The 13,528-nt window shown below is 36.0% G+C and overlaps 1 protein-coding gene across 1 annotated transcript in view; it reads right to left on the bottom strand.

The window, feature by feature from the left end:
- The window catches only part of YME1L1 (YME1 like 1 ATPase), a 50,710-nt gene that overhangs the window by 4,119 nt on the left and 33,063 nt on the right, over positions 1-13,528 (bottom strand). Inside the window, exons 9-18 of the mRNA XM_042945180.1 lie at positions 13,082-13,172; positions 9,681-9,833; positions 8,981-9,113; positions 8,179-8,241; positions 5,982-6,094; positions 4,937-5,092; positions 4,015-4,166; positions 3,304-3,430; positions 3,137-3,210; positions 2,195-2,281 (exon numbers count right to left, since the gene is read on the bottom strand). Coding sequence (XP_042801114.1) covers positions 2,195-2,281; positions 3,137-3,210; positions 3,304-3,430; positions 4,015-4,166; positions 4,937-5,092; positions 5,982-6,094; positions 8,179-8,241; positions 8,981-9,113; positions 9,681-9,833; positions 13,082-13,172 — 1,149 coding nt within the window. The remainder of the gene's footprint in view (positions 1-2,194; positions 2,282-3,136; positions 3,211-3,303; positions 3,431-4,014; positions 4,167-4,936; positions 5,093-5,981; positions 6,095-8,178; positions 8,242-8,980; positions 9,114-9,680; positions 9,834-13,081; positions 13,173-13,528) is intronic.

Here is a 13,528-nt window from a genome sequence, read left to right as displayed (position 1 = left end):
GATAAGCAAAAACCATAAATAAGAAACAAACATTCTATTCTTAACCTGAAAATCTATCACATGGATAACTGAGGACTACTTAGACAAGGAGCTACTTAAAAATATAAAAGTACACATTGTACTTACTTTTAAAATAAGGTCTGTGAACAAAGAACTCTACTTCTCTATTCAATATACATGTGTAAAAAGGAAAGGGAGGTTTTGTTCCTTTTACCTTGTGAGATTTCACCCATTTATACAATTGAAATGGCCAGAAAAGATCTACTTTTCTGTTCTTTTCCTTGTTAACAACTCACTGTCAGTCTGTGACAACATCAATTGACCAACACCAAAAAGCATAGGTAGGTCAAAGAAACATAACACAATTATTACAAATTCACATCATTAGACATTCTGAATAAAACTTTTATGTTCAAGTGAAATAATCAAAATCAAGGAAAGTATAAAGTAGTACAAATTATCATGGAATATTATAACTAATAATCAGGGATGAATTAGTAGTAACTTTAAAAATTCTGCTGGAATGAAACTCTTACATGGTAACATGTAAGACAACTATTAGGTTTTTATACTTTTAAGTTTCATATTATTTGAACCTAAAATGTTACAAACTAGTAATCACTTCCATTAATAATGACGTAAGTGTGCCATTTAGTGGAAAGAGTACCTTCTTGCCTTCCTAATCTTACCATTTCAGAAAAAGAATCCAACTTTTATTTGGTTTTTAAGTTTTCACAAATGTATTAGAGCAAAAAAGGAGTATTTCCAATGCTCTAGGAATACTAGAGTATAATTTACTCAAAATAACGTAAATAATAAAAGAAGGAGAATGAAGTTTCTGGGAAGGCAGAGGAACTTCCTGTTCTGAAACACCTTCTGAACTTTTCCATTATATAAACTTTTCATATACTAAACTTCCTTAAAGCATTTCTTCTACCTTCTTGAGTTAATCAAAACCCAGCCATTCTAGAAGTGCCTGGGTGGCTCAGTTGGTTAAGCGCCTTACTTTGGCTCAGGTCATAATCTTGCAGTTTGTGAGCCTGAGCCCCACATCAGGCTCTGTGCTGACAGCTCAGAGCCTAGATCCTGCTTCAGATTCTGTGTCTCCGTCTCCTTCTGCCCCTCCCCTGCTCATGCTCTGTCTCTCTCTGTCTCAAAAATAAATATTAAAAAAAAATTTTTTTAAATAAACCCTGGCCCTCCTGGGGAGACTTCTAAGCCCTCAAGTGACAGTTTTAGTTCACTCTTATCCCAGACATTTCAGGGTAAAGAGCTGAGTTCTTTGTTCCCCTCACCATTGCCAGACCATTACATAAAGCAAGATTCCTTTGAAGTTTACACCATCTGACTATATAGCCCTATCCAATATCCTTCGTTTTGCTATCTCCTACCCTAAGTATAGTTCTCATTCACTAGACACCTGGCATTAACTCAGTCTTGTCCATTCCAAAACGTGCCATCATGCATATCCAAATGGCATGCACATATCCAACCTCTACACTAAGCACCAGACCCATGTATCCTGCCCAACTTGAAATCTTCACGTGAACAATGAAATGACACTGAATGTGAAAAGACATTTCACGTTCAACATGTAACTGAGCTTGTGATCTACAAACTTCCCCCACCTTAGGCCATCATCTGCGTTTTCTCAGTAAACAGCACATACAACTATACAGCTACTGGGCATTGAAATAAAAAAGACTTTTGTTTTCAAAGACCTTTGTTCTTCATTCTCAGCACAGGCACACAGCTAACACAAAACAATGATATTTGTTGAATAAAATATACATCAGAATGTATATTTTATTCAACATCAGAATGTATACTTTATTGGATTCAAAATCCAATAAAGACTCAAATAACATCCCCCATTCTCACAGCGCTATGGTTTCACAGCTAACGTAGAATATTTATAATTATTGATATAAACCATTCTTAGCCTATGGCCAGAATAAAACAAAGCTCCACTCCATGACCAGAGGATCCCAAATGACATATTAAAATCATAGTCGCAATGGTGCACTTATCTTTATTTTATATATATACACACACACACACATACACACACACACACACACACACATATATATGGTGACATTTCTAAAGAATAGAGGACAACCAATATCCCTTGGAAGTACCTTACTATTTATGACTAGATAGATACGTAAGCATAGAAAAATATGACTATTACCCTTAGAAGGATTCTAATTTCTTGTTCAATAGCAGATTGAGTTTCTGGACTCAGTTTCCCTGTATCACTGTAGGTCATAACTCCAAGCTAAAACAAATAAGAAGAAAGAAATTGAACAGAAAAACCCTAAACCACTAATAAATGTAACAGAGGAAGTATTATCCTATACTTAAGGAAACATTATAGGGAAAAGGAAGAAATTCAATATAAACACACCTTGAAGGCAAAGAAATTTCTTTATTTTTCTGAAAGTTTAAGACTAAATTAAAAGTATGAGCAAGAGAAAAAAATTAAAATTATACATATGATTCTGAGTACCGTGTTAGAAAACCTTCACAGCTATTCCTAATCTAGAAATCCACAATGCAGTGTATTAGCAGCGCTTCATGAAGCCACAGTGATAATGTAGGAAAGTGAAATATGTGAAAACGGTAAAGTAAGAAAGCTGAGCAAGTAGGTGTTTTATGTCATACGAAGAGAAATAGAAGATCTCAACATCTGCTTAGCTCATGAAATACTACCTACTACTATCCAGGTAGCTAGAATGGAAGGAGAATACTAAACTTTATCACTCAGACAACGACATTCAGTTTAGAATAAGCTGAGACGGGAAAAGTAAATGTTATCAATTTATAATGAGAACCCTCTCTCACAAAGAGGCACTTGGCAAATTATCATTTGATCCATGAGGAAGGAAGAAAATGAAGTATTATAGGGGTGCCTGGGTGGCTCAGTCGGTTAAGCATCAGACTTTGGCTCAGGTCATGATCTCACAGTACATGAGTTCAAGCCCTGTGTCAGGATCTGTGCTGACAGCTCAGACCCTGGAGGCTGCTTCAGATTCTGTGTCTACCCTCTCTCTCTCTGCCCCTCCCCCGCTCACACTGTCTCTCTCTCAAAAATAAACAAACATTAAAAAAAAAAATTTAAAGTGGCTATTACCTTTTCACTCATTCCAAATTTTGTAACCATCCGCTTTGCTATTTTAGTTGCATTGTCAAAATCACTGGAAGCACCTAAATTTAAAAATATACAAAGAACTCAATTTTTAAAAAAAATTTTTAAATCAGCAAGCACAATTTGAACTAAAGCCATTTGTTACAGCCAACCTGTTGTAATATGGTCAGTTCCAAATATCAGCTCCTCAGCCACTCTTCCACCCATACTAACATCCATCTGTGCAAGCAGCTGGGCTCTAGTTTCGTTCCATCTGTCATTCTCAGGCAACAGGGACACCTAGACAATCGGAAACAAAGAAAAACTTTAGATACCGCTTGAAATATTTATATTAATAATCAGAATTATCATTTGGCTCTCACTATTGTACTTAAAATCATGATGCTGGCAGCTCTAACTGAGACAATCAGTAGAGACGGTCATTGGGTGACTGATGACAAAACTGGCAGTACAAAAAAATCAGAAAAATTATTAGAGAGCAAAAATTCATTTTATATATGTAATAGATACATAACGCTGCAATAGGACAAACTTATCCCCGGGTACACATAAGTGCTTAAAACGTCTTTCATTAGAAAGAGATGAGAATGAAACGTGTACTCAATGAGAAAAACCTTAGAAAAACTCTTGAACCGCCAACACAGTTTCTCTGTGGAGGAAAGAGCACAAAGACATATTTAAGAATGATCCTTTGTTGTCACTCCTTTGTTGTCAGAATGTTTCAGAAGAAAGTGATCCACAAACTTGGGAATTAGTTGAATTTTCTTTTAAATTATTTTCATCAATAATTCCCTTCATCAGCTTTTGGAGAGTGCTATTTGAAAGGAAAACAAACAAATAAACATACGCCACAAGATACTTACGTGTCCAAGCGTTGGGCCTCGTGGCATGATTGTAGCTTTGTTTATTGGCATTGCATCTTTAGTGTAATATGCAATAATAGCATGACCAGATTCATGATATGCTGTGATGGTTTTGTTTTTGTTATCAATTTCCACGCTCCTACGTTCAGGCCCTAAGGATAAAATTTTAATTAATTCACTCCATTAGGAAGGTATAATTAGACAACTAAAACCCATTTGCCTTTAAGTCATTCTTAGTGTAACATGACTTAATATAATTAATGAATATTTTAAACAACAACTTTCCAAGTGACAAACAAAATTCTAAGAGCTATCATCTTAATCCTTACTATCAACAAGGGAAGTTTAATTCTAGAAAATAAATGTAAATTTTAACAGGAATGTCCTAACTAACCTGTTTTGAACTCAACCAAGATTTAAAATCAAATACTGAAAATTAGTAAAATTAGTATTTATTTAAAGGTTATTTACTTTGAGAGAGAGAAAGATCAGGTCTGTGTGAGCAGGGTAGGGGCAGAGAGGGAGAGAGAGAATCCCAAGCAGGCTCTGTGCTCTCAGGGCAGAGCCCAACGCGGGGTTTCATTTCACAAATCGTGAGATCATGACCGGAGCCAAAATCAGGAGTTAGACACCTAACTAACTGAGCCAGGAAGGCGCCCCAGTTAAGTTACTCTTTTAGCAGCATTATCAGATAAGAGAAAACACATGACACCCACGCCCCCAAACAGTATAATCATATAAACTGTATTTGTTCTTAAGAGGCCCAATTGTATGGCTACTTTTGAGTATATATTTTCTTGCTCCTGTACCTTTCTTTTTTATAACCTTTTTCTCAAAAAGAAGAACTTATTCTCTAACATAATGAACAGGGTAAGACAGGAAAAGAAAAAGAGAGAGGGAGAGAGAGACAGAGAAAACCTACCCATTAGAATTTTATCTTTGGAAAACTCTAGCTCCTTCATGGTAACCATTTCTTTTCCATCAACAGCTGCCTTTAATGCAGCCTGGTTCACAAGATTCTCCAACTCTGCTCCAGAAAAGCCAACAGTACCTCGAGCTATGATTTCTGGATCAACAGCTATGAAAATAGAAGACAACATTGAAATTTCAGAAGAGCTCTTCACAAACAACTCATATTCCAAAAGAAAAAAGCTATCCTCAACTAGAACTTAAAATATTTATCTCACTGCAACTACCAAATAAATTCACTTTATTAAATTCTAGAGGAAAAAAGCCCAAACTGCCACTAAATATACTATTAATATTGCCAACAGGACAAATCACAAAAGTCCTTAAATTTAAATAACTTTGTGAAAAACAAAGAAATGCAGAGTTGCCAGACATGATTTATAAACCTTCAAATTATGACCTATATTGTTACTAGCCTAACCACAAACTGATAAAGTATACTCAAAGATAAAATATTGTTTTTATTTTCTGAATTTCATCTTTAAATACTTTATACATATATAGTATTATATGTACATTTATAAAAGCTCTCCTTATTATAGGAAACATATTTGGTTTAACAAATTTATTCACCTATCTTTGAAAATAGTACAGCGTGACAGCTGTGTTTATTATTTGAGTCCATAATATTTTCTTGTGTTTTGTTTTACAGTTTGCCTCTGTTAGCCCCAAAGTGATTATATATGCTTCCTAGTATTTCATATTTTACATTCATCCCCAAAGCATTTATACATACATTTATCTTCAAGTGTTACGTATCTGAACACTTGGAAGAAAACTTCCTTTAGAATCAGGATTCAAATGATAGAATCTCTTGTATATACAATTAATAAAATAAACTTTAAAAAGGACATACAAATGGAGAGGAAAAAGGACACGTAAAACAAACTGGTCTTTGGAGACATCTATCAAGTAAGGACCACAAACAGGGTGGAATGAAATATTACCATTTTTTATAGACAGAATAGTAAAGTTGGTGTTAATGGAATCAGACTTACACTGATCAAACTTTATTTTATTGAGATACCATTTCAAAATTTCTGTTCGACCTTTTACATCTGGTCTTGGAACTGTAACTTGCATGTCAAAACGACCAGGACGTATTAAGGCACTAAAAGGAGAATATAAAAAGAAAATATAAATTAATAATCTGACTATGATGAAGGTCCAATTAAGTATGACTGACACTCTAAAGACAAGATGGAAAGATAATGGCAACTGAAGTTAGACTGGAGATTTGAGGTTTTTCATTTTAATCCCACCATACTTAATATGCAGTGTTATATTAGTTTCAGGTGTACAGTATAGTGATTGGACAATTCCATATTACCCAGTGTTCATCACGACAAATGTACTCCTTAATCCCCATCACCTATTTCACCTTAGATTGGAGTTTTGAGCATAAATATGCATACAACTCCTTTTAAAACACGGATCAAGGGACACCCGGGTGGCTCAGTCGGTTAAGCGTCTGACTTTGGCTCAGGTCATGATCTTGTGGTTCACAAGTTTGAGCACTCCGTTGGGAGCTGTGCTGACAGCTTAGAACCTGGAGCCTGCTTCAGATTCTGTGTCTCCCTCTCTCTCTGCCCCTCCTCCACTCACACTCTGTGTACCTCTCTCCTTCTTTCTCTCACTAAAATAAACATTAAAAAAATTTTTAATAAACAAACAAATAAATAAATAAAATATTAGGGGCACTTGTGCAGCTCAGTCAGTTGAGTGTTCAACTTTGGTTCAAGTCATGATCTCCCAGTTTGCGGGTTCGGGTCCCACGTCAGGCTCTGTGCTGACAGCTCTGAGCCTGGAGCCTGCTTCAGATTCTGTGTCTCCCTCTCTCTCTGCCCCTCCCCCACTCTCTCTCTCACTCTCTCCCCCCTTCTCTCTCTCAAATAAACATTAAAAATTTTTTAACTAAATAAATAAACAAATAAGTAAGTAAGTACATAAATAAATAAATAAATAAATAAAACATTAAGGGTGCCTGGGCGGCTCAGTCAATTGAGCGCCCAACTTCGGCTCAAGTTGTGATCTCCCAGTTCTCAGGTTCAGGCCCCAGGTCAGGCTCTGTGCCGACAGCTCAGAGCCTGGAGCCTGCTTCAGATTCTGTGTGTGTGTGTATCTCTCTGTCCTTTCCCCACTTGTACTCTATCTCTCTCTCTCAAAACTAAACAAAAAAAAATTAAAAATAAATAAAACATAAAAAAAATTTAAAAACATGCCTCCCAAACAGTTTCAATAACCAGAAGGCAGAACAAAGTTTGATACAGATAGATAGCACACAACCCTCAAACAAAAACATGCAAGTCAGTCAACCAAGGAATCAGGTCATGATCTCCTGGTTTATGGGTTTGAGGCCCGTGTTGGGCTCTGCACTGACAGTTTTGAGCCTGGAGCCTGCTTTAGATTGTGTGTCTCCCTTTCTTTCTCTGCCCCTTTGCCAATTCTCCCCACACCTCTGCTTCTCAAAAATCAGTAAACTTAAGAAAAATATGAGTAACTCAGGGGCACCTGGGTGGCTCAGTCCACTGAGCATCCTACTATTGATTTCAGCTCAAGTAATGACCTCACTGTTCTTGAGTTCAAGCCCCACGTTGGGCTCTGAGCTGACAGTGCTGAGCCTGCTTGGAATTCTCTCTCTCCCTCTCTCTCTCTGCCCCTCCCCTGCGCTCACTCGCTCTCTCTCTCAAAAATCAACATATTAAGAAAGAAAACAAGAGTAACTTCTATAAGTACAACAAAAATTTAAAACTGTAAGTTTCATTTTATAATTTTCTGCACCAGCCTAAAATTTTGTGATATAAAGTTTGCCAAAAGATTCTTTAAACAGCTCTACTGAGACATAATTAGCATATCACAGAATTTAAAGTAGATAATCCCATGGTTTTTCATATATTCAGAGTTGTGCAGCTATCAACACTCTCATTTGAGTTATTAAATAATAAATTGGTAAATAATAAATATTTTTATTCCCCTACCCCAAAAGAAACCCCACAGTCACCAACAGTCACTCCCCATTCTTCCCACACTCTGGCAACCACTAATTTCCTTTCTGTTGCTATGGATTTGTTTATTTGAGACATTTCATACAAATGAAACCATATGTGATGTTTTGTGATGGGCTTCCCTCTCTTTTAAAGTTCATCCATGTTCTAGTATGATCATTAGTTACCAAAGAAGTCTTTTCACACTTACTTATCTAATGCCTCTGGGAAATTTGTGGCTCCTATGATGATAACTCCTTCATTGGGCTTAAAACTATCAAAAAAGAAACAAAAGTACCTTTTCACTGAAAATTAAAACAGTACACATATAGAAATGCTCTACACAAAACTGTTTATCATTAATTTTAGTAACAGCAAAGAAAAGGGAGTGATCTTGTTTACACCCAGGTGATAAGACATCTCTATTATTTTTTGAAAAAAACAAATGTTATTGGGCCAGAATACTTCAATAAAACTGCTAAAAATAAATCACAAAGTCACCTACGATTACAGATCTTCACAAAGGCTTATTTGTGTACCTGACATATTTGTGAAAAATTATTCTCAAGTTTACCAATTCAAATGATTTGCTCCTAGACTTCCTATTTGGTTCCAAACTGCCTTATATGGTTTTAAGATGTTCATACTTCTTTCAAAGCAACCCCACCTCTTGCTTTTTAGATTATAAAAATTGATACAAACTTTTAATCTGCAACAACATTAGAAGCTAGTCACAAATTGTGTAGAAACCAGTCTACAATCCCTTTACATCTCCAAAGAGACTACTATTGTCAGTACTTTCCTGTCACACTACAATTAATGAAAAAGGTGTAGAGGTCATCAATTAAGAACAGTTGATACATCAATTAGTTATGGACACAACACAATACAGAGAATGAAGCTTGTCTGGCCTTCTTGCACTAGGGACTATTGTGTTGTCTACATTTTTTCCAATTTCTCGAATGTTATCAAATATATCACCATATTCCAAAGACAGAGGAAGATTCAATTACCCATCCATTTCAGCAAGAAGTTGATTTATAGTCTGCCTTGAATATGGATGCATTGGCGACTCGATTCGCTTCCCACCAACAGAATCTAATTCATCAATAAATATAACACAGGGAGCATTTGCTTTTGCTTCCCCTAGGAAAACAAAAGAGATTCCAGTAAGTTTAATGAAATCAATACTTTTCGAACAAAGTCATATAAATATGAAAAACCTGTAAGGTTGTCAAAAGCCAACCAAAGACATTCATTTGGGAGACACAACACAAAAGAAGGTCTCTTTCTTTCTTTCAAAACTGATTTAAGAACAGTAGCCTCAAAAACACTGTATCATATACAATAATATACAACACAAACAACTGAGTATTCACTCTTCCAACTGCACAAACCATATACAATCAGATTTGAGGCTAATTATTCTTTAATTACATACTATCAGATTAACAAATAAAATGAATAGGACAACAACAAAAAACCCAGCTTTACAATAGCCCCCAACCTCGTCAAACACCTCTCCTGGCTCTTCTCTTTGGAGGAAAAGTACAGTCCTGTTTTAGCTCACACATTAAAGTACCTAAAACCTGACCCCCACAATGGCTAGGTCAGCTATCAATCATAATCACACAGCCAAGAAAGGGTTAAGAAGCCCTCTTCCCCTAAAATTAAGAAAATTTGGTATTGTATGAAAGATACGTTAAAACGTACTAAATAGATTTCTTATACGGCTGGCTCCCACACCCACAAACATCTCATCAAATTCTGATCCAGAAGCATAATAAAAAGGAACATCAGCTTCTCCAGCCACAGCTCGAGCAAGAAGTGTCTTTCCTGTCCCTGGGGGTCCAACTAAAAGAATTCCTAAAAGAAAAAATAAGTGAGAATGATTCAAATTAAAAAAAAACAAAACCAAAAACAAAAACCCTGATGTGAACCTATAAAACAAATAGTTAATAACTAATGTATATAGTTTGGAGGTTGAAGACACATGACCAGTATTTTGAAACAAAGCAAAACATGTCTTTAAATAATGATTCAACTTCAGGATCTTCTCCAAAACTAGTTTCCCTCTATCATTTAAATACTGCTTATCTATCGGTCCTCAACAAGTCAGAATCTTGAGAGAAAGGAATATAAACTTATCACTAAACAAAAGTCACATCAAAACAGATTAAGAGATTAAACAACGAAACATAATACATGAACCCTTGACTTGATGATCTTCCGTAAAAAACATACTTAAGAAATTCTAGAGACATTTGAGGAAAATTTCAAAAAAAACCTGGAGTACCAGATAACAAGGAAATAGTATTTAGTTTTATTTGGTAGGATAAATTACTCTCTTTATTTAGGATAATGTGCTTGGTCTTAGGTGATGTATACCAAAGGCTTTAGATGTAAAGTAGTTCATCTCTACAGCTTTGTAACTTTTTTATATGTTTGAAAATTTTCATAACAGCAGTAAGTTCTTCTAAGTTGAAATAACAGAATTCTTTAGTTTCCACAACTTTTCATTTTTCAGAATATATTTAAACAGGCAACAAAATTATATTAATGCTATATTTTAACATAAAACACTCTTTAAAAAATTTTTTTTAATGTTTATTTATTTTTGACAGAGAGAGAGAGACAGAAATGAGCGGGGGAGGGGCAGAGAAAGAGGGAGACACAGAATCCAAAGTAGGCTCCAGGCTCTGGGCTGTCAGCTCAGAGCCTGATGCGGGGCTCGAACCCACAGACCACGATATCATGACCTGAGCCGAAGTCGGATGCTCAACCGACTGAGCCACCCAGGCATCCCATAAAACACCCTTTTAAAGGAAAGCTGAAAAATACCCTTCAGACTGTCCCCTTGTGTTGCCATGTTATTCCTAACTGGTTTAACTCCTCACTGTATCAATTTCTTATAGAATATATTTTGGTACCTGAGAATTTTCCCACAATTTTATACAATATCCTTTGATATTGTATAAGAAAAGTGTCACTATTTTATGGTTTTAAACATGCTCTTTATGATGTTATAATATTGACTTAATAAATGAATCCTAAATTAGCAGACTCATGGAAACAGTTTTAGATACTTCTGAACATTCTCAGTAGAGACAGTGCGTAGCACAAAACCAAATGTAAATAGCAGTGTCTCCTTTAATTCACCAATTCCATTTCTAGAATTGGAATCTAGCATAATGAATAAATAACACATGAGCAAATCTCCAATGCATTCTAAGGAGTTAATTAAGCATGTGGGCAAAGCCTTGAGACCTTAAGATGATCACCACAGCACTGATTTTATTATCATAATTAAAAATTTTTATGTGAGTAGAGCTGACACACAGTTACATTCGTTTCAGGTATACAACATAGTGATTTGATAAGTTTACACATTATGCTATGCTCACCCCAAGTGTAGTTACCTTCTGTCGCCATGCAACACTATTATTACAGTATCACTGACTATACTTCCTATGCTGGGCCTTTTATTCCTCTGACTTATTTATTCTACAGCTGGAAGCTCTCTCCCTTCCCCTTCACCGACTTTGCCCAGCCCCCAATGTGCTCATTTTAACAGCAAAACACCAGAACCATTTAAAAGTTCAATATAAATGATTATAGTACAACTGTATAATATAAGGACACCATTAAGTCATTACAATTTTGTACCCAATTTTAGCCTACGGTTTTTCCCTCACACAAACAAGCAATTCTCCAACACCACCTGGGTGTCCTACAATTCAACTCTATTCTGACACGAACTACCTGGACATAGCATCAAATACTGCAAGTTAAGGCCTTGGTCCCAAAAGACTGCCTCTACCTCTATCCCTTCCTATATCAACTGCAAGACCAGGCTGTTACCTAGGCTTCTGACCAACAGGCTCTAGATAGGAGGTTCCAATGATCTCTTCCTTGGATTTGATTAATTTGCTAAGATGGCTCACAGAACTCAGAGAAACAACACTGTACTTACTAGATTACTGGTTTCTTATAAAAGGATACAACTCAGGAACAGTCAGTCAGATGGAAAGGATGCATAGGGCAAGGAAAAGGAAAGGGATTGTTGAGCTTCTATGCCCTCTCTAGATATGCCCCTCTTCCCACATCTCCACATTTACCAACCTGGAAGCTCTCTGAACCCTATCCTTTTGGGTTTTTATGGAGGCCTCATTAGACATGCATGACTGATTCAACCTCCAGCCACTCTCCCCTCCCAAGCAGTCAGGAGGGTGAGAGTGAGGTTTCAGCTGTGTAATCACATGGTTGATTCTATTGGCAACCAGCTCCTAACCTTAGGTGGGTTCTAAAAGTCACCTCACAGTGTTGCTCTCAACACTAGGAAATTGTAAGAAATGTGATTAAGACTAAATATGTACTTCTTATTAAAAATCACAACAGTCATTAAATTATATTAACTGTGGGAAAACATCAGAGAGGAACATTCTACAAAGTAGTGTGTACTATTTGTAAGGTCATAAAAGATCCATACTCACTCCTACAATAAAAGGCTGAAGAATTTTTTCAGGTTAAAGAAAAATCGAAATGTTATGTGTAAACCTGGATCAGGTCCTAACTTGGGTCGGTGAGGGTGATGGGAGGACCTTACTACGAAGGATATTAGTAAGAGAAATGCTGAAATTTGAATATAACTGTGAATTTCATAATAGTTTTGGAACCAAGTTAAATTTCCTGATTTTAAGAACTATATTAGAGTTATATAATAGAATATCCTTATTTTAAAGAAATATGTAATAGGTATTTGGGGTTAAAGGAGCATGATATCTATAACTTACTCTCAAATAATTAAAAAAATACATTTATGTGAAGAAAGTGAATGAGCAAATGGGACAAAGTGCTAAAAAACTGTTGAGTCTGGTTAAGAGTACAGGGAGTTCTCTGTACTGTTCTTACAACTTAAAGTTTGAAATTATAACAAAACTCAAAATCCCCTTCCTCCCAAAAAAGGTTATACAATGTTATGTTTAGAATGAAGACTTATTTCTAAAACAGCAATTAAGAATTAAACTTTAGGCATTTAAATCTGATAAAAATTAAATTAGCAATGGATGACAGTATTTTTGATGTCAAGTCATGGTAAAGGGAAGATATCTTACCTTTTGGAAGTTTACCTCCAAGCACAGTAAATTTTTGTGGATTTTTCAAGAATTCAACAACCTCCTGTAATTCTTGTTTAGCTTCTTCCACCTAAAGTGACACAATTTACCAAACAATTCTAAATAATGGATTATCAAGGCTGCCTCTTTGAAAGTAGTAAATGTAACTGGAAGTTAACTTGGCTTTCTCTTTGTTTCAGGGAAAGAAGCACACAAGAAGGCCACCTTATAAATGCAAACACAAAGGGGTTTTCACCTGACTCTTTTTGCCAATTGTGCAGTCTCCTTTGTTTGTAAGTTTGAGAGACAGCGTATGTGTGAGCGGGGAAGGGCAGAGAGGAGAGAGAGAATCCCAAGCAGGCTCAGCACTGTCAGCACAGAGCCCAACGGAGGGCTCAATGCCAAGAACAGAGAGATCATGCCCTGAGCCAAAGTCAAGAGTCAGAT

This window comes from Panthera leo, chromosome B4, assembly GCF_018350215.1.
Source record: "Panthera leo isolate Ple1 chromosome B4, P.leo_Ple1_pat1.1, whole genome shotgun sequence".
NCBI lineage: Eukaryota > Metazoa > Chordata > Mammalia > Carnivora > Felidae > Panthera > Panthera leo.
This window is presented reverse-complemented; position numbering and strand designations above follow the sequence as displayed.